This window comes from Acartia tonsa, chromosome 13, assembly GCF_053477335.1.
Source record: "Acartia tonsa isolate MP-2025a chromosome 13, ASM5347733v1, whole genome shotgun sequence".
Classification (NCBI taxonomy): domain Eukaryota; kingdom Metazoa; phylum Arthropoda; class Copepoda; order Calanoida; family Acartiidae; genus Acartia; species Acartia tonsa.
Genome location: NC_137272.1, coordinates 20,098,807 through 20,124,877, shown reverse-complemented (window position 1 = coordinate 20,124,877; position 26,071 = coordinate 20,098,807). Strand labels below are relative to the sequence as shown.

The 26,071-nt window shown below is 34.3% G+C and overlaps 1 protein-coding gene across 1 annotated transcript in view; it reads right to left on the bottom strand.

Annotated features, from left to right (window-relative positions):
• Positions 1 to 26,071, bottom strand: part of LOC145303887 (F-actin-monooxygenase mical1-like) — a 98,566-nt gene that overhangs the window by 35,033 nt on the left and 37,462 nt on the right. The window contains exons 25-32 of the mRNA XM_080145547.1: positions 25,438 to 25,510; positions 24,602 to 24,676; positions 10,395 to 10,438; positions 9,643 to 9,729; positions 7,416 to 7,490; positions 2,359 to 2,423; positions 792 to 856; positions 396 to 496 (exon numbers count right to left, since the gene is read on the bottom strand). Of these exons, the coding sequence (XP_080001673.1) occupies positions 396 to 496; positions 792 to 856; positions 2,359 to 2,423; positions 7,416 to 7,490; positions 9,643 to 9,729; positions 10,395 to 10,438; positions 24,602 to 24,676; positions 25,438 to 25,510 (585 nt within the window). The remainder of the gene's footprint in view (positions 1 to 395; positions 497 to 791; positions 857 to 2,358; positions 2,424 to 7,415; positions 7,491 to 9,642; positions 9,730 to 10,394; positions 10,439 to 24,601; positions 24,677 to 25,437; positions 25,511 to 26,071) is intronic.

Below are 26,071 nucleotides of genomic sequence, written 5' to 3'. Positions count from 1 at the left end.
TCATGACCATTTTGAGGTGCAAAAAAAGTGCACATTTTTAAAACTGCTCAACTTGTGTTAATAGTAGAAAAATGTTATGTATACCGCCATAAGCTGTAAGTTTTGGATATATAAGAACCATTCCTGTGCTTCGTATATTTTAGGAGCTAAGAGATAATATTTTTCGGCTGTCTTAAAATTTTTCAATATTTCTGTCTTTTAATCTAATGTCTACTTATCTACCAATCCTACCTGTAAGCAAAGTACTATCCTCCTTCCTCCAGATCAACTTTTCTTTACTTTTTTATCTATCTATCTATCTAATACTATGTATCTATTTATTTAACAATTTAGTGTTAATCTATCTACCTATCTATTTATCTATGATCTAATGTCTGTCTATCTATCAATCATACCTGTAAGCATAGTACTATCCTCCTTCCTCCAGATCCTGCTGGCATTCTCACTCCTGTACAGCTGGGTAAAATCAAAAATGGAGGCGTCATTCTTACCCTTCACCAGACAAACAGAAATTTAGATTTTAAATAATTATAATTATGTAATACATCTTATGCATATCTATACCTTATTTTTACCTATATGGGAATGTTTTAAGTTGGCCCTTGTTACAACTATTGATTTTACGACCTTTTTCTTAAATTCACAGGAGCATAGTGATAAAGTGTGCCTGTTAAAAGCCAAACCATTCCCCTTAACAATGTCGCACACATGACAAAGCAGTAGTCTATACAATTTTTAAGGTTTGAAAAATTTAAACTAATCTACATAAGTATTAAAATTTCTTTTCCTTCCAGGTTTCAAATTCATTGTTCGGAAGTTTTGTTGAAAAGTGTTCTGTAGAAAATTCAGCAGCTTCCTATTATAGATAGAGATGGATAAATGTATAGATAGATTTAACGATAGATAGATAGGTGGGTCTTTAGATACGTAGAAGGAAAGATAGATATATGTATTGATTTATATATTGATTGACAGATAAGTAGGTAGATAAATATCAATATATAGATAAATAGAAAGATAAATAGATAGAGAAATATGGACATGCAGAAAGATAAAAATTTCTCTAACTGATCGATGGATGGATGGATTGATAGATACTTATGTAGACAAATAAATAGATAGAAAAATATCAAACTTTCACAAGAACATTTTCTAACATAAAGGGTGTTTAAAAAAAACCAATCGCTTCACTCTTTTCATTATAAACCCTACAGTTTTGGTCAAAAACTAACAAAAAATGACCCAAATCATGTCCAAGCAATGACAATGAGAAAACACTAATGAATTTTAATTATACTCACCTCTCCTGAGCACTACAGTTCGAGTCCTAGCCCTTGTGGAAAATTTTTCTCTACGTCGAGAGTGCATATTTTATTACAAATTAAGACAGTTTTGTCTGTTTTAAAAAATAATAAACTGTCTAAAGTACTTGAAATCTTTTAGATAGACCCCATAATGTTTTAAGTTTTTGATGGGGCATATAAAGACCTTTCTGTAGACGTCTTAACCAGATTTCTGACTCAATCCTTGCCAATTTGGCATCAAAAAGACAGACCCATCCAACATTGAGATATGACTGCACTGTCTTTTTTAAAAAAAGAACAAACAGTCTTAACTACTTAAAATCTTGTAGATAGAACCCATAATGTTTAGAATTTTTTATGGGGCATGTCAAGAGCTTTCTATAGACACCTTAATCAGGTTTCTAACACAATCCTAGCCATTTTGACATCACAAAGAAAGATCTGTCAAACATCAAGAACTAGAGAGACCTGTCATGTCTAAATGTTTGATGGGTCTGTCTTTTTAATGCCAAATTGGCTAGGATTGAGTTAGAAACCTGGTTAAAAGGTCTATAGAAAGGTCTTTCCATGCTCCATCAAAAAATCTAAACATTATGGGGTCTATCTACAAGGTTTTAAGTACTTAAGACGATTTGTTGATTTTTAATCTCCATGTAAGGAAAAATTCTCCATAAGGGCTAGGACTCGAGCTGTAGTGCTCAGGAGAGGTTAGTAGAAATCAAAATTCAATAGTGCTTTCTCATTGTCATTACTTCGACATGATTTGGATCATTTTTTGTTAGTTTTTGACTAAAACTGTAGGGTTTATATTGAAAAGAGTGAAGCGATTGGTTTTTTTTTAAACACCCTTTATATTTTAATAACGAGAAAGCTTTGGTGTGAAAAGTGAAAACTAGATGCCTTTTTTTCAAAAAGGTACAAAGAGTACATAGATATATTTATTTCAATTTAAGTAGCATATTTTCTTACAAAAATAACTATAGATAAAAGTTAAGAAATATATTTAGATAGATAGACAGACAGAAAGACGGATAAATGATTAATAAAACCTTACCCTCGCATATTTCTCTAGCTGGTGTTGATCAATATTTTCTGGTCTTAACAGCTCAATTCTGTCATCTACAATAAACATTAAAAGCTAAATCCTTATATAAAAATAACAGGATGTTTGTCTGTATGACTTTAGATTAAAACTTTCCAAAAGGCTGCTTATTCTGTACACTTAAGCTTCGTATAGGTCCAGGGCAGGTTTATAACTATTTTGGGGGAAGGTACCCCTTCGCGTTCAGAGAAATATTATGTTACTTAAAATCTAAATCTGATAGGTATTTTTACAATTTTTGGTTAGGTTAGGTTATAGGCTAGGGGCCGAGCGCCAGCAGCTAGGCAGGCCAGGGGGCCGAGCGCTGCGTCCATGACCTTTATTAACAGTGGAGGCTACTTTCCTTAGGCGCTTACTTTGTCCGGAGGCTACTTTGTCCAAGGCTACTTTGTTCTAGAGGTTACTTTGTCCGGAGTCTACTTTGTCCGGGGCTACTTTGTCCGAGGCTACTTTGTCCAAGATTCATTAAAATATATCTTTTAAATTAAAATAAAATAGAAATAAAGTAAAGAGATTTAATAAAAAATACAGCTTACTTTAGACAAATATTTTCATTACATTGTGTCCTAATAATAATCATTATTTTACTACTAAAAAAGTTAAAAATAAAACATTTTTCTTGACGTGCAATATCCCTGTTTAAGATCCAATAAGATTAAGAGAATAATATGTATGTAAATAGTTTACAATAGATTTTTAATAATATAGACTGTAGTATAACTAGGATGAAAAATCTCATAAAAACCAGGGGTAGCTATTTTAACAATCAATTCTACAAATAATCACAATACCTTTTAAAGTAAGGTGGAAGTTTTTTTTGTTATTGAAGAGGGTTGGGTAAGAAGGGGAGGAAAAGGGGAAGGTGGTTGTGGTGAAATTTTCCTTTAGAATTGTTTGTCAAAATCACATTCCCTTTTAACTGATAAAAACCAGTGATAAGATAAGGGATAAGATAGTGGCCGATAAATTGATGTACATTCCCAATGATGATACACAAATTTACCTCTTCTGTAGATTTAAATTAGTGGTTGAAACGTTTGAACACTCAAATCATTGAAAGAACCAATCAAAATTTACTAAGGTCCCCAAACTTGTTAAGCCAACAAATAAGAAAACATTATGATCAACTTTGGGGACTATAGTAATATAGAGTTCATTTTTTCCTCTCTTGCTGCATAAAAATGGACAATGATTCGAGAAAAAAGTAAATGCCTTTTAATGTAATTAAAATCTTCATATTATAACTTTAAAAAGTCACCTGGATGTCAAAACCTATTCCTCATAAGACAATTCATCTTTTGTAGAAAAAAATATTGCCACAATAGTTGGTTTAAGTTTAAAGCTTATGCGCGGATGGCGAACTCTGTTTTATAGTTTAATTATGTAAATATTACACTATAAGCATTATGACTAATCGCCCTTGGGATCATTATTCAACTAACTAAACATTTTTACTAAAAATTTTCAAATGTTAAATCTTTCTGACCATTTTTTAACAATTATTTTTGCCTTACTATGTTAGTGAGGCAGTGAGTCAAAAAAGTTTTTTAAGAATTCACCTCAAAAATCTTTAAAATAATTACTAAAATACCTTGTTTAAAAATCTAATACATCCATTAATATTTTTTTGTTGTACATAGAAATATATTGTTTAGGGGTTTGTCACATCAAGTAAACTCTTCTATTTAACCACGTTTTGAATTTGATTGGAAAACAAGGTTTCCAGCGTGTCATGAATAAATTTAAATTTCAATACTAATACAAGTTTTAAGTTTTAGCAAGCTCATATACACTAGAGAGGGGACAATGGGCTGTTTATTACACTAGTCCCCAAAGTTTTGTAATAACGTTTTCTTATCCGTCAGCTTACAACTTTGTAAACTTCAGTGAATTTGTATTAGTTATTTCATTAAGTTCAGTGTTTAAACGTATCAACAACAAATTTTTTTCTACAGAAGGGATAATTTTGAGTATCATCATTGGGGATGTACATTAATTTATTAGCCATTGTCTTATCAATTTAAATCCCTGTGTTTAGAACCACTAAAGACATAAATAATGTACTAAAGACTGACATAGCTATTGCAAGCGTATCATGTAGCATATGTAAGTATGACATAAAAAAAACTCATTAATAGGACCTCCAGACAAAGGTCGTGATATTAGAAAGTAAAATGTCAAATGAATCTATTATCTAGTTAATTAGCTCATTGGTGAGGGATTCTCCTTCTGCTGATTATTTAAAGAACCCAAGGGAATCATCCGCTTGTATTGGCATTATAAGTGTAACATACAGAAGAACAGACAAAATATTACCAATCCTTTGATTGCATGACCATTTTCTGTGCATGGTAATAAGTCGCGCCTTTTTACAGACATGGACATCCTCCCCCCTCTCTCAAAATTAGTGTCACGTGCAAGACATAACAGCAGTATGTACAATTTTAACATCTTTAACATGAAACAATGTGATATTATTTACACTTTTATCATTATATTTGCATTTTTATAGAAAACTGTTAATGATATACCATATTATGTTCACAAAAATATCAAATTACATTCATACACCAAAGAAAATGTTATCAATAGAAGTTAAGCTCTTTGAATATATATCAAATATTCCAACGCTTTAGGTAATCAGAACAATAAATTATAGAGACCATTTGCATATAAAATTGTGCCCAGTCATCTTTAGAATCATTGTTACAAAAAAGGTAAATAAATATTATATATTATTGACATTCGGTCTTTCTATTAATGATTACATACCTAAATTAACGATTAACAATCCATTACGGACGAACCGACCATAAATGCAGAAAAAAGTTGAAAGGGTAATAAAAATGGGCGCCAAAACAAAGAATGAGGAGGTGAAAAGACCAGCTACAGACAGAATGAAAGCTGTTACTTGAAGAGTAGCCTCGCAACCGAAAACGTTTGTTAATAACATGCTCTGGAACATGTGAGCTTGTAAAACTGAACATTCTATTTTGAAACAAGTGAATAGGATACTTTCAAAGACAAGGATATTCAACCTAAAGAAAACCATTTTACCATTCTAAACCTATTTTTTGTGTCCGTCAGCCGTTAGTGAATTACGGAAAGAAAACGAAGTAGCGTGTTTCGTCGAATTATCTTTTGTTATTCTGGGTTAGGTTAGGTAAATGTTAATGATTGCTCAGCAGGGTTAAAGCCCCCTGCAGTGTCTATAAATTGTAGAAAAACAACCGTGAAGATGAAACCCGCTACTTCGTTTTCTTTGCATAATCCCATGAAATAATAACTGACATATTATTAACATACCATGCTTTATATGAAGAAAAAAAATTGGCATTGAATTTGGTCAAATAAATTTAATAAACAAAAGTTGCTATGACTATGACTGATTATCCCCAAAGTTTTATAAATACGTTTCATTACTCGTTGGCTTTACAACTTTGGGGACATTAGAAAATTTTTATTGGTTGCTTCATTAAGTTGAGAGTTCAAACGTTTCAACCACTAATGTTAATCTAAAGGTGTAATTTTGTGTATCATCATTAGGGATATACATCAATTTATCGGCCATTGTCTTATGCCTTAAGATTCCTGATGAATACACGTGAATTTTTATCTTGGATCATTTAGGCATATTAGATCCGAAAATAATTTAAGGTGGGTTTAAAATATACACCTACTTATATAGATATTCTAATCATATTAAATGAGTTTTAAAGTATATTATCTCTGTTAATATAAAATATGAATAGTAGACTAAAGGAAATTTTTAATCTTTTTATAAAAAAAAACTAATTTTAATGTTAATAATAGGTAAATAACAAAAACATTCTTACAGTACAACAATATTAGGAGCAAAACATCTCGTCAATGTTTCGCTTCTCTCATTAACTATATGATTTCAGATTACTTCAGATTTTTTAAAGATCTAAAACAAGGTTTACCTCTAGAGGACGGGATTCACCATTACGTTAGCTTATCTTGAAAATTACGCGAAAAAACGTTATATAGACAACCAACTCTTTGATTAAGATGACCTTTGTCCGAAAGTCTTAAGTGTGCATAGTATAGAGTTTTAATAGGCGTATTAAGTTAAAAAATAATTCACAACAGTTTGGCTTTATAAAATATTTAATAAAACAAGCATTATTGATATTTTCTTAACCTCAATTTATCCTTATATTCAGTTATTAACTTTTCTATTCAGTTATACATCTAATTATTTATTTATCAAAATAATAATCTTAAAAAATCAAAGTATCTATTTTCCCATTTAATCGTCATTTCGTTCATCATAATTTTATATACTTTATTTATCAGTCTATATATCTATCTATCTGACTATGAAAATAACTTCTGAATCTAGCTTTGTTCTTTGCTTTTATAACAAAATGATGGTTCTATTTATTAATTTTTATAGCTATATATCTATACTAGCGGCTACGCCCCTAGAGGCCTCTAGTGGCACTTTAAATGTTTTTGTTTGTTAAAGTTTACAATAATTCTTTATTTTACGGATACCTCTTAATGTTACGTTGAAGTCTCCCAGATTTTAAGAAAATTTTCAATTTTTTGTCATTTCTTTTGGGAGGGTGGTAGTACCCTCCCCCAAAATAGTTAAAAAACCTTCCCAGAACATATGAGAATCTACCCTGTTAAGGAGAACCCGATCGGTTCAGCGGTTAGCGAGATCCTTCAGTACAGACAGACAGACACACAGACAGACAAACATCCTGTTACTTTAGTATGAGGATAAATCTCTGAAAAATAACTACCCTCTCAAACAGACCTTTTTTTCACAACAAAGTAGTTATTGTTCTTTACATATAACTATCCATTCATCTAGCTATCTAATAGGCCATCAAATCCATCTATTCTATACATCTATCTATCTATCTACATAAATTCCTGAAAATAACACCTCTTTCCATCAGACCTTGTTCCTTAGCCGTCATAACAAAGTAATGGGTTATCTATCTATCTAATTATCCATCTATCTATCTATCTACCTGAATCTCTAAAAATAACTCCTCTCTCCAACAGACTTTGTTTCTTAGCCGTCATAACAAAGTAGTGGGTTGCTCCTAAAATTTTAATTTTATTAAAACAAACTCGTCAGACAGACTGACAGACTAACAGACTGTCAGATAGACTGAAATATAGACAGACAAACTGAAAGATGGATAAAGTATAAAAAAAAAACTATAATACAATTAAAATATTAAATAACATTGAAAAGTTGAATTTGAATTATATGTAAATCAATATACATAAATTATCAAAAATTTTCTCAATTTTTTCTCTAATGCAGTAAATTTAAAACAAGATTTAAAAAGATTGAGAACTTCACGCCAGTATGTCATCGTCTTTTTTATGAATTATGAAAGTGGTAAGGATTTTTCTCTGAAGCTTAAGATCTTAATAACTACTGATCTGATTGGGTTATATATTTTAGGTAGGATTCATATAGGTCCTGTGATGGTTTAGGCTATTTTATTTTTAAATTTAGGTTTCGGTATCGTTTTAAGCTGTTCTTTCTAGCCATTCTTTGTCCTAAAGAGTCCCTAGTTGCTTGAGGCAAAGCCACTTGTAATTCATAAAATTATTCTTTTATGTGTGTAAAAATTCTTCTTAAACTTATTAATTTCAAATATTTTTATATTTTTCACATTTTTTCTCATATCTTTGGTGTTTATGGTCCAATTTTTAAAATTTTTTTAGTTAAAAATATTAAAATTAAATTTTCCTTTGTTTTGAGCATCCAGTATGTAATTTACTTTGGGGTGGGTCAGTCTGTTAGTCATAGTACTAAAATATAAATATTAAGAAATCAAAAACAAATGTTGAAAAAGTTTTGTTTTTCCTAAATTCTTATACATATTTTTTGTTCTTCGCTACTTATGGATGTTGTCATCCTTGTTTCTCAGTATTTCGTAAAATTGGGTGCAAGCTTCCAGTTATATCTGCTTATTAGGTGTAACTGTAGAGGGACAAAGTGACTCAAAAGTCAGCCATATGACGTCATAAAAATGAGTGATTATCCACCTCTTTATCAAGGGTTTTCTTTTCCCCTTCTTCTCTCATCTCCCTCATTTTTATGACGTCCCATGGCTTATTTTTGAGTCACTTTGTCCCACTTAGATTTGATCATACTTTACTTATTATTGATAGTTTCAGGGATAAGGGATAGGAAACCTGGCCATAAATTAGGTCTCGGCCTGGTTTTGAAAGGGATCATGCAACTTTTACCATTTGCCTAATTTAATGACCTTACTGGCGGACGGCTCATATTGGCTACCGCTCTAAACCAATAGTGTTCTGTGATTTGGCCCAAATCACAAATGGCGGAAATTTTAGAAGCAGACAATTCTGGAAAAAATAATGATTTCGTCTGCTACGAAAAAATAAATATAAATGGTGTTAGATCACATTAGTTTAATTATTAAATCTGCTTAGAGTTAAACATTAAAAAAGGGCCACATAGAAAAAACAAAAATAACGGGAATATTTTTTTGGAAAGAAGGTAGCTACGAATTTTCATTTGGTAGTTTATAAATTAGATGTTGTATTTTGAATTTTAAAAATTTAGTATGGAGTTGATACAACACCTTCACCCTAATTTTTGTACAATACAACACAGTACAGATATATCATTACATTATATCCAGTATAGTATCCAAAGAACTTGATAGAATGTTACCCAAGTGCATATTTATTTATTTATTTTGAATTTTAATTAGCAATGAAATTTTCAAATAAAATTTTTACTCATTAATAAAAATGCAAATAATACAAACTAAAATCTGTCTGAGGGAAACCCAACGATAGCTTTCTGACAGTTCAAATTACCAAAGTAAAAGATAAAAAAATTTTGGGAGAGAAAAAAACTTCATTTTAACAAAAGCCATTAATATATAGGTTTATAAAAAGTTATGTTTTTTACTTTAAACTAGCTACCTGAATTTGATTCTATACTTTATCTACACACACACACAGCTTTTTCATTAGCATTTTATACGAACCACTGCGCTATCCCAAAACTGGTTTATTAGGCTAGAAATAGGCCTAGGCTTGAAATAGGCCTGAAATAATATTTTCCTACGTTTCCCATCCCTTATCCCTGGATAGTTTAAGTTGACGCATAATTAAGAACAATTTGACCTAATAAGCGCATTTGACTGAAAACTTGCACACAATTTTACGGAATATTGCTAAAAAGATGACGCTCTTTATCACCTTGATAATAGACAATATTTTCTAATTTTATCCCTTTCTCTAATTCTAAACTTTTGAAGAATTTCTGATCATACTGCTGAGAAAGACCTAAAATAAAAAAGAAATCTTTTATTATAACATAAAATAAAGGGGATCATGGTAAGAAAACGAAGTTGCGGGCTTCGAAGTATTTTCACCGAAGTCTTTCTCTTATTTCTAGCTCCAACAAGGGGCTCTAACCCTGCGGGGCCAATTTCCTAACATTAACATTTACGTAACCTAAAATAACCTATCAAAAGCTACTGTGAATATACGGCGAAGCCCCCTACGTCGTTTTCTTTCCATGATCCAATAAAGTTTCAGATTTTTGGAATATGAAATTGAGTTTATTTTACTGAGAAATTTGTCTTGTGCTGTTGAACTGTTCATATGGTTGTGGGTCTGTCTTTTCTTTATTTCCATCATTATATCAAACTATATCTATCCATCTATTTTTCTATCAATCTTTCAGTACATAATTTTCTTTTTTTAATAAACTAACAATCTGTCTATCTATTTATCTCTTTATATTATTTATTTGTTTATAAAAAATATCCATTTAAGTATTAGATATTTATTTTTTGGTAAATAAATTTTCATATTTTTCTGTCCTTCTGTTTATTTTTTGATTATCTATCTATCTATATTCTATCTATCTATCTATCTTTCTATTTATCTATCTATCTATTTATCTATGTATCTATCTATTTATCTATTTGTCTATCTTGTATAACCTGGAATCTCGTTTATATATTTCTCTTCTGGAGAGTTGAAATTCCTGAAATTTAAATTCAATATAAACATGGTTTACTGGAGCAAAAGGCAGCAAATTATTACAACAGCACAATTATGTTTCAAAATTTCAATGATTATACCTTGTCAAGGATCTCCAATGATAATACACAAAATTACCCCTTTTGCAGATTAAAATTAGTGATTGCAACGCCTGAAAACTAAACTTAATGAAAAAATCAATCAAGTTTCACTAAAGTCTCTAAACTTGTTAAGCCAACGAATAAGAAAACATCATAAACCTTTAGGGACTTGTGATTGACCCATCTCTTTCTCTAGTCGTTTTTATTTCAATTTAAATATGTTATCGTCATGTCATTAGAATAACTTCATTTCGATGCTGTATCATCCACTACTTTATAATGACATAAGTGGCTGCAACCTAGGCCTATATTAAGCTCTATATTTGAAGTGGTAGAAAAATATCCTAATACCATCCCAAGACTTAAGTCGAAACAGAAAATTTACTAAAACTATCCTGGGACCTATGTGTAGATTCTCTGTAATGGAGGACCCAATCAGTTCAGTAGGCTAGCAAGACCTTAAGCTAAAGACAAAATACCGTACTTCTTTATATAATACTATTTAATGATTCTAAGTTTGGCGTTGATATTATTATGCTAAAATGTTTGAATACTGTTTTCATAACAATTCTGAGATTTTGATACTGCAGGGATTTTAAGGGTCATGACAAAAGATGTTAAGTTAATGCACAAAACCCCCATTTATGATAAACAAAATTAGCCATTCTGTAGCTTATATTTATTGTTGAAAAAGTTTGTACACTGCTATTTTGAATTACCTAATCAAGTTTGTTTTAAAAAGTCAAAAAGTTTTTAGGACAACAAATGATTATAAAACTTTGGTACTTTGGAAATTAGTTTCTTTCTCTCCCTAGTATAATGTTTTTTGAAAAACTTTTGTAAAATTATCACAAAAAATAAGAGCAAAATAACACTTTCTACCCAAAGTATACCGACTATGTGCCAATAAAAAAAGTGTTCATAGATGACATATTATCAACAATTGACATATAAATTATTTGAAGCTTTTTAAAATGCCTAAAAAATTTACGCCATACTGACGTATGAGGGGATGTACAGACAGACTGAAATACGAGTATAGAGTAGCTCCGATACAATTTAATAATCAATAATCTAACAAAGTATTTCTAAAAAATACACATTTATTAAACAATTAAAACTGGTTAGAAATAGGCAGATTAATGGGATTATTATTATAGGATATATTAAATAGGATATCAATTAAAGGCTTGGACGTCCTGTTTCTTAGTTAGGTAAGAAACGACGTACTTGAACACGTGGGAAATATAGATACCGCCAGCCTAGACATATAGGCTTGTATCTAACCGAATGCAGACGGGAGGAAGCGTATTCACTCTTTGGCCTGCAACAATCAACTAGCCCTCAACACAGCAGGATGGAGTATATTGGCGGTTACAAGTGGAGGTCTGACTCAGCCAGAGAAGTATAGGAATGTGAACAGGGATAGGGATACATAAACTAGGATGGTGATTACCACACTTGCCCCCTCTGAGGGAATATGAAATATTCCCTCACAGTTGACCTGCACGCCGGCTTCTGCGGGTTGATGTGGTACTCGCAGGTTCTTCGATTGCGGCCATAGCCCTCTCTACGATATCAACAGGATTGGGTTCAGCGGAAGTAGGATCTTCTGGAGCTGCTGGAGGCTCTGGAGCAACAGCATTCTGGAGGGCCAACATGCCCTCACAGGGAACCGTGGCTACTGGATCTTCAGAGGCAGCGCCAGCCTGCGGATTAACAGGCAGATCAATTCCAGATGGAAAGAGCTCACTGATTTGAGCATCGAGCTCTGTGTCACTGTTTTCCTCTGCAGGATCCAGGACCTCTGGATTGCCTTCCCTATCGGTGGGCCTGTACTCATCAGAGCACTCAGAACCGCCATAATGAGAGATCAGCTCAACTCCATCATCATCTGGCCGGGGTACGTCCCCAGCGGGAAGAGGTGCCTCTATGGTCGCCACATTCTGCCCAGGTACATTCATTACATTACAACGAGTATTAATATATTTAATTACCCTGTCAGAGTTTTGGTCCAACAGTCGACTAGTGGCCTCAATAACCGTGGTCATTCGTGATTTTAACTCAACGGTCGAGTCCTCAGAGACAGTGCGAATTTTGTCGCGCAAAGTTTTTCGGTTCCGCAGTAATTCTGCGGAAATTTCAATAAGGCGCTTGCCATGTTGTATATATGCTTTCTCAACAAATGAAGCATTGCTAGCAATTTTAGTTTCCAGACTTCTCTGGAAGGGGAGAAGAGCTTCCTCCATTGCTTCTTTTACAGTGGAGGATAGGACTTTTTTCCATTCCTCAGCGGTCACCCTTAGGCTCACTTTTGCTTTCTGCTAATGTCTCTTTCTTTTTAGGGGGTAATGGAGGCGGTTGAATTTCCACCTTAGCCTTTTTGGCTACTGGGCCGCCGCTGCCTGTTGGTGTTGGCGGACGTTTTTCTACCGCTTTTGGGGCAGATTTTACGGCGACTACCTCCAATTCAGGTGAGGCACTACGTTTTGGTGGCGATTCCACCCGATTTTTTTGCGGTTCCCCTCCCCTATTTTGTTCCATTAGAGGCCTGGTTCTAGACCTGGCTTTATCGGAATATTCGTTGGCTTCTAAGTTTTTAGCCTGCCGCAATTTTTCTTGCAAGTCAAGGAGTTCCTTTGGAACATCTTTTCTCGCGGTGGGGTAAACGTGGATCGATCTTGAGACACATTGCAGTTCACTGAGGTTTTCAGGGTTGCGCGGCGGTTTTACACGCGGCTGATACCTGTTTTCATCAGGTTCATAGTAGGCTTCCTCAGGGCCGCCCTGGGGATAGCCATGATTGCTGTCATAATAATAGTCCTCTTCATTGTAAAAGGGTGCCTCTTCATATTCTCGACGGTATGAAGAGTGACCGGCCCCATGGGAGTGGTGAAAACCCCTTGAAAAATTCCGCCTGGGATATCCTAAAACAAAAATAATAAACTTAAAATTAAGGGTCATTAATTCCTTATACCGAATAAGGAAATATTTTTACAAAGACGACCTTTAGGGACGACAATCTTATAGGTATATATGTTTGATACAGGTCGTCCGTTTTTGAGGGGATTAGTTTTCCCCATTATTTGTAAAATCCCGCAATTCGTGTGTTTCACTCGTACTTCCTTCTTTGTACGCGTGAATTTTGGTGCAGGCTAATATGTAAATGATAAAAGCGACGCATAATAACGACCCTATTCCTGTAAGGATGGCTGCTACTACAAGCACTATATGATACCAAGTACTGGATAGAAAATCAACCACCTTATGATACGTTTGAATAAACCAGGAGTCAGTTATTTTTACTTCAAAATTATTGGAGTCTGCGGCAAGTTGGCTGAGGTATAATTCCTCGGCACTTTCTGAGAAATTAGTTTTTTCTAGGCTTTGCCAAGAATGATATAGAAATAGGCTAATCGGTTTATCCATAAGATATTGGTTTACATTTAGTATTTGCATACCCTGCCCTTGATTACCAAGGAATTTTCCTTGGTACAAATGTAAGAAAATTGGATTTTCGGAACATTTAGTCGGGGTCAAATGGGTGGTGTTAACCAATCTGCGTGAAAATGGTGATATTCCCATAGTCTTATTATTGACTGAAACCGAAAAATGATCTACAAAACAGGGTAAATTTTCTCCCAAAGAAACATTGATTTTAAGACTATCGCACTGTATTACTAAATCCAGCTCACCGAGCGCCCTAACTAGTTTTTTACGATGAGTCTGAATACTGCTTTTAGACAGAAAATGGTTCTGTAAACAGCGAGTTTCGGGGACAATTAATTTGTTATATTGTTGGTAGGAATAGAAAATCTCTAGTGGTAACATGTCATCTTTTTCTTTAGCATTTAAGAGTGGGAAATATGGTTTTATAGAATTTGTAAACCATACCATTAAGTTATCAATATTAGTTTTGTAATAAAATAATTCGGGAATTAGACTTTCAAAATGTTTTTTATCTTTAAGTTCTAGTGCTAGAGTAATTTGGGGATCGATCACTAGATATTTTTGGGCACCCTGTTCTCCTTCAAATGTAAACAATGAAATATTAAAGATGTCTACCGTTCGCCAAGGAGAAGTGAATTATTGTGCGCTATCAGTTTTATCATCTGAGATAATTCTATCGTAGCCTATTCTCAGATTGTGATCTAAACAATTGTTTCCCACCCAGTGACTGCCCAGGTAACAGCCCGCTTTTGTTTGTAATAATTCAACAGGCTCAGCCTGGACCCCTATTTGTTTTTCCTCAAATGTCCCAGGGATAAAAATGCCGTTAATGTTTACGCCGTTTCCCTCGCAGGCGGGGTCGATGCCGTTAAGGAGGTCGTTGGGGTAAGTAAGTGTCCCGTTTACCAGGAAACGCGTGTATGACATCTGGTGTTCATACACTGAGACTGATTTCCCTTCAAAGTTAAATATTTTAGTTTTGGACATGGTGTAACAGTCTTCATAAGTTACGAGGTTCGGTATCTCCACGAGTGCTGGAGCAGCGAGGTGTATGTGGCTATATCTGCCACAATACCAGTAATGAGTACTGGTTCGGAGGTGGCAACGAATTCCAGGTATAATTTTTCTTTCAACCTTTTGCAGCAGGTGAAATTGTTTTTGTTCAATATTAGTAATATTAAGAAACGCAGCGCATTCAGAGATTTTCAAACGCGGATTTTCGTTTGCTACACATTGAGTCGCATCTATTTGTATTATTTCGGACGCATTTGATTTTGCCAAAATAATAAAAAGCCCCAAGAATCCCAAAATAAATTTACCTCGAGCTCCTGGTGCCTTTGCCAAATGATGCTGCATTTTATTTTTATGCTTCTCGTTTTTCTCTGAAATATGTTAATTAGTTAATTTTAACATATATTTTTTTGTTTATTTTCGTTATTATACATACGTAGATTAAGCTATATACATTTGCCACCTTGGTTTTATATAATTATACATTTTATATACATTTTATTTCTTCCTTTTAATTGGGTTATGCAGTCCGATTTGGACATGTATGCGGTTATCCCCCCCTTGTGACCTAGTTTTTCTTTCTTCTTCTAATATATACTTGGGTACTATGCTTTGTTTGTTAACGTTAATAACCTTTTCAGGGCTGGATTGTTTGGGTCTTTGTGCGAAGAAAGAAGCCTCGGACGGGACGGTTTCTTCCAAGAAACTATTTTCGACGTGGATTTGAGGACCGGATGACCGATCTGCGCTAGGGGGTTCTTGGTCTTTGGGCTGTGACTCAAATGGTGAGTTTTTTTCCATTATATCCCCTCCCCCATCACAATCCACCTCCCCCTGGGGTAAATCCTGACTAGTTTCAGGGTTTCCTTCTATAAAATCGTCACTATCGTTATCTAGGTAGGTAAAATCGTCATTTTCCATACCTTTATTATCGTTTATTTCGGTTTGCCCGGTATTATCTACTGTTAAGGTTATTTCCTCAGACGGGACGATTTCCTCAATAGGAAAGACGTTAAAGGAAAGTGTTTCCCCCAATAATTCTATTTTAGAATCTATTTTCCGTATTTTATCTCTACTAACAACTTGGTTAGTTTTTATTGGATTTGATCCAAAGGGGCTGAGTTCAAAAAGGGCCTCTGAGAATTTTTTTGTTACAATAAAAGGACCCCCATAGAAAGATTGCAATTTTTTACTGACCCCTATCTTGACTAGGTTAAAAAATGCAAAGACCACGTCGTTAACGAAAAGGGGAGATGAAGCTTTCCTAGATTTATTTTGAAACTCTAAATAGATCTTAGATTTTTTGGAAACCTGTGCAATAATTTCTTCCAAATTTTTTAGGTAGTTTAAGTAAGACCTGCAGTCAATGTCCTGTTTTTTCTGCAAGATTGGAGAAAAGAAATCGAGATTGAGAGTTGGTTGTCTGCCGAACATAAGGTAATATGGCGTATACCCCGTTCTTCTAGACGTACTAGAGTTAATTACAAAAGTGGTCAAAGCTAATTTTCTTGCCCAGTCTTTACTTTCGAATCGGTCATCGGATCTTAGACCTGCATAAATGCTTTGATTATGCCTTTCACATGGGTTACTATTAGGGTTTCTTGGGGGAATAAGTTTAGTTTCGATACCTAGTTCATCCATAACTTTTTTGAAAACTTCCCCAGTAAAATTTGTTCCCCTGTCACTCCTCAATGACCGAAATAAGCCGTAGATGGGTACCACCTGTTCAAGGATGACCTTCACCGTGCTTTCCACGGTGGCGTCCTTGATGGGGTGAGCGATAATGTACCTAGAGAATAGGTCAACCAGGATAAATATGTAACGGACATGTTGTCCTTGAAAATAGTTAGGGGTTAAAGGACCGATAAGGTCTACTGACACCTGGCCAAAAATCTCGTGACTAATGGCTGAATGGGTGATAGGTTGCTTGTGTTTAGGTACCTGCCCTATTTTTCTTAGGCAGGTAATGCAATTTTTGATGCGTGATTCGACAAACTTATTAATTCCTATAAGGAAGAATCTTTCATTTATCTTGCGTGTTGTTTCGTTAACCCCCTTGTGACCTATACTATTATTATGTGCCAATTCAAAAACTTTATTATATAATCCAATGGGTACGACGGGTCTTTCAATGAATGTTCCATTGCTAAGAGGTTGTCTAAATATTAGAAGTCCTTCCATAACGTATAAATGTTCTATTAATTTAAAAAGGACCTCTTTCCGGCCGGTTAGTTCAGCTTTTTCAAAACTCGACAACTTCTTTTTTTCGAATATCCACCTACGAATTTCAGATAATACTTGATCTTTTTGTGTTTCAGATTGCCAAACATTGTTCACACCGACTTCAGAAGCCGAATGTAACTCAAAAATCTGGTCTTGGTATGGGCAATCCTGTTCATAAGGATCCAAGGTAAATGAGCTAGTACATTTTTCACAATCGGTTTCCTTATGTTCTTTGCATAAAAATTGCCCTCTAGATAGATTGTCGGCATTGCAATGGTCCCTACCCTTTCGATGAATTACTGTAAAGTCAAAACTTTGGATGAAGAAAATCCATCTCAAAGTTACACCATTTATTGTTCCTTTTTGCCATTTTTTGTAATGAACTAAGGAAATCGAATCTGTACGCACAATAAAGTTTCTGAATCTTAAATAATGAAGAAAGGTTTTAAGAACAAATACTAGACATGCTAATTCGCCTTTATAACTTGGATAATTTTTCTCTGCCCCGTTACATTTTTTGGAGCATATTCCAATAATTCTTTCTTCCCCCCCCTGGTTTTGGCTGAGAATTCCAGCGAAATAACTCGTAGAGAAATCTACGTCTACTATAAAGGGGTTAGGATTATCCCACTGGGGATAGCCTTTACTTATAGAATTTGAGAACATATTTATGAAATTTTCCCAATCTTTTGATAGGGAATTGGTCCATTCGATAACTTTATCGTTTCTGTGTTCATCTAGGGTACAAGAATTTTTTGCATAGGATGGGAAATAGGCCCTATAATAATTGGAGAAGCCCAGGAAACGCTGGAGTTCCTTGCCTGTCCTGGGCCTGCTCCAATTTTTAATTTGTTCTAAATATTCGGGGTTCATTTTAAGTCCTTGGGAACTGACTATATGACCTAAATATGTACATTCGGATGTGAAGAATTTACATTTGGCTAGATTTAACTTAAGTTTTGCTATTTTTAGGACTCCGAAGAGTTTTCTGAGATGTTTCAGATGTTCCTCAACATTTTTTGAGAATATAATAAGATCATCAAGGTAAGATATTATAAATTCATATAAGCCAGGGATAAGGGTTAGGACTTTGTCCATCAAGTGGCAGAAAACACTTGGCGCGTTACACAGTCCAAACGGCAGTTTCTTGAAAAGATACTGCCTGTTAAGGGCTGTGAACGCGGTCAAGTGTTTACTTTCCTTCGAAATGGCTAGCGCATGGAATGCGCTAGTCAAGTCGAGGGTGGTAAATACATTGCCAGTGCCTAATTTTTCTAAATTACTAGAAATCAGGGGAAGGGGCCAATTAATTTTTCGTGTTACACTATTAAGCGCACGAAAATCGATAACGAACCTAAGCTTGCCTTCCCCCCCAGCCGTCGGTTTTTTCTTTACCGCAAAGATTGGGGAGGACCACTCGCTGTAGCCCTCCTCAATGACGCCCCCCCTTAGCCAATTTTCAATTTGTTCTTTTAATTTGGCTTCGTATAATGGGTTTAACTGAATGTTTCTAGCCTTAATAGGTTTAGCCCCGGGGATCAAGTCTATTTTATACTGTAAGAGATCGCAGTTACCGATATCGGCATCGTCAGCCGAAAATATATCAAAATGATCAAGGCATAATTTTACTACCTTTTCCTTCATCCCTGGGTTATTTTTGATAAGATCACTATTTTCTAAATCTAATTTTTCTTTAATGAATTTAATTCTTTTAAGAAGTGTAGTTCCTGATAATTCATTTATTTGATTAATACTTTTATTGCAGGAATTTGGGGAATCTGATTCGAATTCAAAGCAATATCCAACTTTAACGTTATCCAATAAGGTAATATTTTTTCCTGCTAAATTAACAAAATTTACCCAACATTCTCCCTTCTCATTTACATTATAAATACCCTCCATAAGCATTAAGCCGTTATGGCTTGTCATTTTAGAATTATTTGGGGATATATACAGCTTCCTATTTTTCTGATGAATAGGAATTGTTATCACCGTTGTATTCCCCCCCGGCAAGAATGTTGTTTTCTTTGCTAATTTTACGCATGTTTTATTTTGTTTTAATGTCCCAGTACCCCCCTGGTTACTCCAATTTATTCCCGGGATAAGGGAGTTTTGTTCCGTATGAACATTATTTGTAGGAATTAAGGGTATGTTTTTACTTTCTTCAACTATATTAATTGTTGAATTTTCTATGGGGATTTGCTCGCCAGTGGGGAGCTCAAAGGAGAACTTATCTAGTAATAAATTAATTCGATTAACTTTGAGAAATTCATATCCTAGATTTATAATTTTAGACGTCGTTTCAGGGATGTAAAACGTTTCTTCGAATATTTTATCTGACCCATCAAAGCTGAATTTTAAACTTACATGTCCTATGATATTTACTGGTTTTAAATCTACAGACAGAGCGCTAAGATTGGCGGGGGTGAATGTGATTTTGTTATCATCTAAGATTTCTCTAGAAATAAGGGACCTAAAGTTGTTTCCTGTATCCACTAAAGCGTGTTGCAGGAATTCCCCCCCCACGGGATTAAGAACTTTTAGTTTTGCACAGATAGGCATTATAAAATAAATTATATTTTTAGTCGAAGCCTAAGATGCATATTTTCCAAGATCCCCACCTCAGCGGTTAGACGATGGTAATCCTCACACAGAGACTTCCTGTGTTCCAGGTATAGTTGTCTGTCGAAATTTTTTAAATAATGAAATGTTTTAACAATATGGTTAATTGTTAAAATAATTTTGTATAGCTTTCTGGGTTTCATTAAGTTTTTTATCAAGCGCTTTTCAGCTCCAGAAATGTCTCAATAAGCATGAGAATGTTAATAGTTCTAAAGAAACTACTTAACTTTTATACGGGTCCTTATTTATATACTTGGATATATGATAGAAACCTATCGGAATAAAACTGAACTAAAAAGTTTTAAAAGATTGAAGGGCTACAAAGTAGCTTAAAAATAAGTGTTCAGCTTGCAACTAACAAGACATTAAAAACAGACTGACTTATTTTTTGACTTATATCTGTATTTATACAAAATATAGTGTCATTAGTCAGTATCTGATTCACGATACAAATAATTTAAGGTTAGCGCTAAATTATAGCTCAAAAATTATTAGATATGGTTAATATAATAAAGAGGGTCAATGATGACTGGTTTATTATTCAGATATTGTTAGTATTTATACTTAATTTTTCCACCTATGGGGTAGAACAAGCTTATATATTTACTAGAGTATAATTAATGCTGAAATCAGCTTAAAAAAATAGGATGTGGTTTGTAGTAACTGCTTTGATAGTAACTGGCCTCGATTAATAATATGCATTCACTTTTATATAGACTTTTTATTCCACTGGTAATCCTAGCGGAAGCTAATAGAACTAACTTTATTTCATTCTGCTAGTAATCCTAGCGGAAAATAATTTAATCAAAATGTTTTTTAAGATTTTATTAATCACATCTTAAGTGATTAAGGATTTTAATTTTTAAATGCTGCTTGGTTGCAGCTCAAAAATGAGTAAATGATAACAACAAAGAACTGAAGGACAACTGAATTAGATTTGGAAATTTGCTTGTATTTATACAGATTTCCCATAGACCCCCCCCCTTCTTAATCTTATCATTTACTTATACGGACCGCGGTAGCATTCTAGGCGACATCTTTCGGATACATAATAAATTAAATATAGTTCTATTATTGTCACTGTACAAAATGCAATAATATTTATCCATATGGATAAGTTATTATACATAATTGCTGAAATATTTCAGCTACAAAAATCAGAGGCTAAGAGTGAGCAACTCTCAGATAAAATTGATACTGAGGGTTCAACTCAAGAATCATTGTTTATATACAGATAATTCGCTTAAGTTCCCCTAGCGGTTAAAAATTGAACTAGAATGTTTTAGATTCTAATATATATACATTCAAAATATACGATATTTACATTTTAGATAGGTCATGCGATATTAAAAATAAATACTTCTAAATAAAAATAGGTATTCACTTATTAGCTTCTTGATAAAGACTATTAGATTTTAAAAAATGGAAATATTAAGTGCATGTGAAATGCTCCTCAGGTCACTTCCCTATTTCCCCCAATTTCCTGTATCAGCTACATTTGGATAGGGAAAGGAGGGGGAGGAGTTTATTTTGTGTTGCTTAGTCAGACTTAATAACAATAATTTGTTTTATTTTTTCGCGCCAAAGCATTGCTTGGCAAGGGATATTTGATATTAAGGAATTTGCAAGCTTAGCTTGGCATGGGATATTTTGTTTATCTTTCATATCAAAATATGAAACTCATTCAGCAAATTTTTATTTTCTGGGATAGGGACAATTAATATCGCATAAATCCACTTTTACATCTAGTGGACGTGATTTTTAACAATCGCTTGTACATATTTATCTATTTCAGATTCTTCGCTGGCTTCCTGATCCATTTGGTTGATAGTTTTACGCGCATACTGTTCAGGTATTTTATTACTATTACTTGGAGCTTTTCTAGGCGTGAATTTACTCCGTGTTTTACCAAAGCGGGACTCAGGATTTGGGGGCTCCCCAGCTTTCTTTTTGTTGCAATTCTGCACTACATGGCCAGGGATATTACAATGCCAGCATTTAATATTTTTACTCCTCCCATTAAAGGCTCCTATAACGCCCTCGATTTGATCCCAAGCAATAGGATCATCTTCATGATCTACCCAAGAGGGAACCTCGTCAGGTTCTTCGGTTAAGTTTTCCTTATACATTGCCGTGTTAGTGGGGATATTATCTTCGATAATGCTGATTATGGGTTGTTTTTTCGTTTCCGCAGAATTTTTAGGTAGGAACATTTCCATGGCTTGAGAATAGCAAGCCGAAAGGTTTTCCTTGCTAATATGGCCAGACCCATCCCAGTTAACGTATCTTTGTCCGAGATTAATAAGTTTATTTAAGTAAGCGTTGTAATCGTCCAAAAATTGCATACTCTCAACATAATTGGCCATGTCCATGGCAAGGTTGGTATACAGCAGATTTTTGCTAACGTTAAGATAGAATTCTTTCCACTTCTTTTTAGGTATGAGGCCAGGATTCATGAGTTTGAACACCCTAAGTTTGTTTTCAAAATAGGTGTCAAGGGGTTGATTAGTCTCCTGTTTTAGGTTGTAGAAGTACTGAGAAGCTACTTCTGGATCCGAGAAAGGAGTGACCAGCCTCCTAATCATCAGGTAATAACTTAAAGCAGATAAGGCCTGATTTCTTTCAGGCGTAATTAAGTCTCCTAATCGTTCCCCTCTAGAGTCATAAATTCGCTGGTATAAAATATCCTTAAAAAGAATTGGGTTGCAGATTCTGTATGTCTTGGCAACCCTCCACATATTAGAAAAGAAATTATCAAAGTCAGCCCTACCGTCCCACCTAGGGGCATCCCTCGCAAAATCGGAATCCCATTTTTGTCCCTTAATAAAGCATTCTTTAATAAAGTCATCGTCGGCGGCGCTAGTTGTTGCCGTTGCGGCTGTGCCTGTGTTTGGCGTATTTCTTGTAGAGGGTCTTGTTGCTACATTGGGTGCAGACCTTGTAGGTCTACGGAGGGGTTCTAACGACTTAATCCTATCAGGGATAAAGGGAATCCTTTCTAGCAAGGTTTTTTCATATTCCGTTAGAGAAGTTTCTCTTACATTCATCCAATTGTCATTATCCGCCGGACCTATAAAGCCTACAATTGAATAGGCCATACAACCTGGGGCTGTCATCCTATCCTTGGCGACCCATTCAACCACGTTTATCTTTTGCTGGACCGATATCCGGTCATAAAAAGTGGCATTAATTGAATCATCACCTATGGTGTTAAAATGAGTCATGTTAAGACTTTCGTTTAACGTTTTTTCCGCAAACAATGGGCCAAGATTTCCGTCCGCTGGGAGTTTTGATACTCTGCGTTTTAGATCTAAAATGTCGGTGTCGGCTAATAATCTGCGATGTGATTCTGTGTCCTTAAACCCTGCCCATTTTGTTTCTATTTCGAGCTGCATAATCTCGGATTCTTGTTTTATTAAATCTCTATAATGTGACGAATATTCGTTTAACTTATCATTTAACGCTTCCGATATGAGATCTTTGATTTTTTCAGGGGAAAGCGGGTCAGCCTGCTGCTGCTGCTGCTGCTGCGAGGTACCAGAGACGGCCGGAGCCGACGGAGGCGGCGGTTTGGTTTTATCATTTTCACCTTTCTTATCGGTCATGGTGCTGGAGTGTAGTGTTCGTTAACACTGATTTGTCTACCACGAAACTTTTTAAGAACTTGGGAATATCCCTTTCTTCCTGTTTTAAGGAGAAAATATGGAAATGTGTGAAATTAAATACTAGTGTGAAAATAAAAGGCGGGTTCCTTTTTATCTTTATTTGGCAGTTTGCCACGAAATAATTATTATAAATATTCTGTAACAAATTGTTACTGTAAACCGTTTCCGTGAATAAACTTAGTTATCAGGAAAATATTAATTTCACTTTGCAATCGAAGCTACTTTACAATTTAATTTTGTCTGTACGCTAATTATCTAAACCTTCCCCCCTCAAAAAATGAGTGGTAGACAAGACTGCGCCAAAATGACGTATGAGGGGATGTACAGACAGACTGAAATACGAGTATAGAGTAGCTCCGATACAATTTAATAATCAATAATCTAACAAAGTATTTCTAAAAAATACACATTTATTAAACAATTAAAACTGGTTAGAAATAGGCAGATTAATGGGATTATTATTATAGGATATATTAAATAGGATATCAATTAAAGGCTTGGACGTCCTGTTTCTTAGTTAGGTAAGAAACGACGTACTTGAACACGTGGGAAATATAGATACCGCCAGCCTAGACATATAGGCTTGTATCTAACCGAATGCAGACGGGAGGAAGCGTATTCACTCTTTGGCCTGCAACAATCAACTAGCCCTCAACACAGCAGGATGGAGTATATTGGCGGTTACAAGTGGAGGTCTGACTCAGCCAGAGAAGTATAGGAATGTGAACAGGGATAGGGATACATAAACTATGGTGATTACCACAATACAATACAACAAACCAATGATAGGCTAATACACAGACTAAATTACCAATGGTAGACCAGTATACATTTTAATTAACCAATGGTAGGCCAGTATGACGTCATTTTCAAAAGCACTATAAAAAGCTTCAATTATGTTTTAAAGCATGTTTACTCGACCTATTAGGTAATTTAGAAGGATCCTCCATTTTTATTTCTTAAAGTAGCCTGAAAAAATTCCCTTGACCAATAAAGATATTGTATAACAATCGATCTGGCTGTTTACTGGATCTAACTGGACAGACTTACAGATGGAAATCCTATTATTTTTTAATATAAAAATTATATTCTTACTTGAAATTGGCAGTTATAGCAATAGCCATTCTTGCCTCCAAACTCTTCCTGTCAAATCCTGGCAGCACTACATGTCTAGATAGTTAGATAGAGAATAGATAAATAGAGAGATACATAGATTAATCAAAAGGAAATATGGATTATTGAAATATAGGTAGATGTGTTAATAGACAGATATAAAGATTAGCTCACTATGTACTTCTTATAAAAAACAGACAGATGTACAAAAGGTAAAAAAAAAGATATAAAATGTTAAAACACAAGCTCTTCAAAATTTATGAGGTTTAGCAAATTATGTACTGGAAGATAACATCAAATTGATTGTGAAACAATTTGTTATTACCTGCCAGTTGTTCCCGAGATAACATCAAATTGTTCTTGAATCAATTTATTATTACCTGCCAGTTGTTCCCGACATAACATCAAATTGTTCTTAAAACAATTTGTTATTACCTGCCAGTAGCTCCAAGATGACATCAAATTGTTCTTGAAACAAATTGTTATTACCTGCCAGTAGCTCCAAGATGACATCAAATTGTTCTTGAAACAAATTGTTATTACCTGCCCATAGCACCCAAGATGACATCAAATTGTTCTTGAAACAATTTGTTATTACCTCCCAGTAGCTCCTATTATGACATCAAATTGTTCTTGAAACAATTTGTTATTACCTGCCCTTAGAAACCCAAGATAACATCAAATTGTTCTTGAAACAAACTGTTATTACCTGCCAGTATCTCAAAGAGGACATCAAATTGTTCTTGAAACAATCTGTTATTACCTGCCAGTAGCTCCCAAGATGACATCAAATTGTTCTTGAAACAATTTGTTATTACCTGCCAGTAGCTCCCAAGATAACATCAAATTGTTCTTGAAACAATCTGTTATTCCCCTGCTCCTCACTAAACACTAAAAAATAACATATTTAAAAAGATAAGCTTATATAAAAGTTTACAGGATGTTTGTGAGTCTGTCTGTCTGTTTGTACCAAAGAATCTCGCTAAACACTGAAATGATAAGGTTCTACTTTATAATGTAGCTTCTTATATGTTCTGAAATGGTTTTTAACTACTTTGAGAAGGTTACCCCCCCCCCCCCTAGAGAAATCGATAGGATATCTAGGGGCGTAGCCGCCAGTTTTATAAAAGTATAAAATAATAACTTTGTCTGTCCTTATGTTTCTATCCATCCCGATGAAGCTTATGATCTCAAAAATGGCTGGGCTGTTTTGGCTCTGCTGTTACATTTTGACTTCAGATCATCCTTGTTGATTAAACTGGCTATTTGCAATTGAATGAAAATAAATATGCATTTAATACTGCTATAATAACCCCTACAATAACTTCTGATTAAATTTTTTAAATCTCTACTATTACTGCATTACTGAAGCAGCTTACAATGCCTAATAAATATGACGTCATACAATACAAATGACCAATGATAGTATACATTTATATGGTAAAATTTATA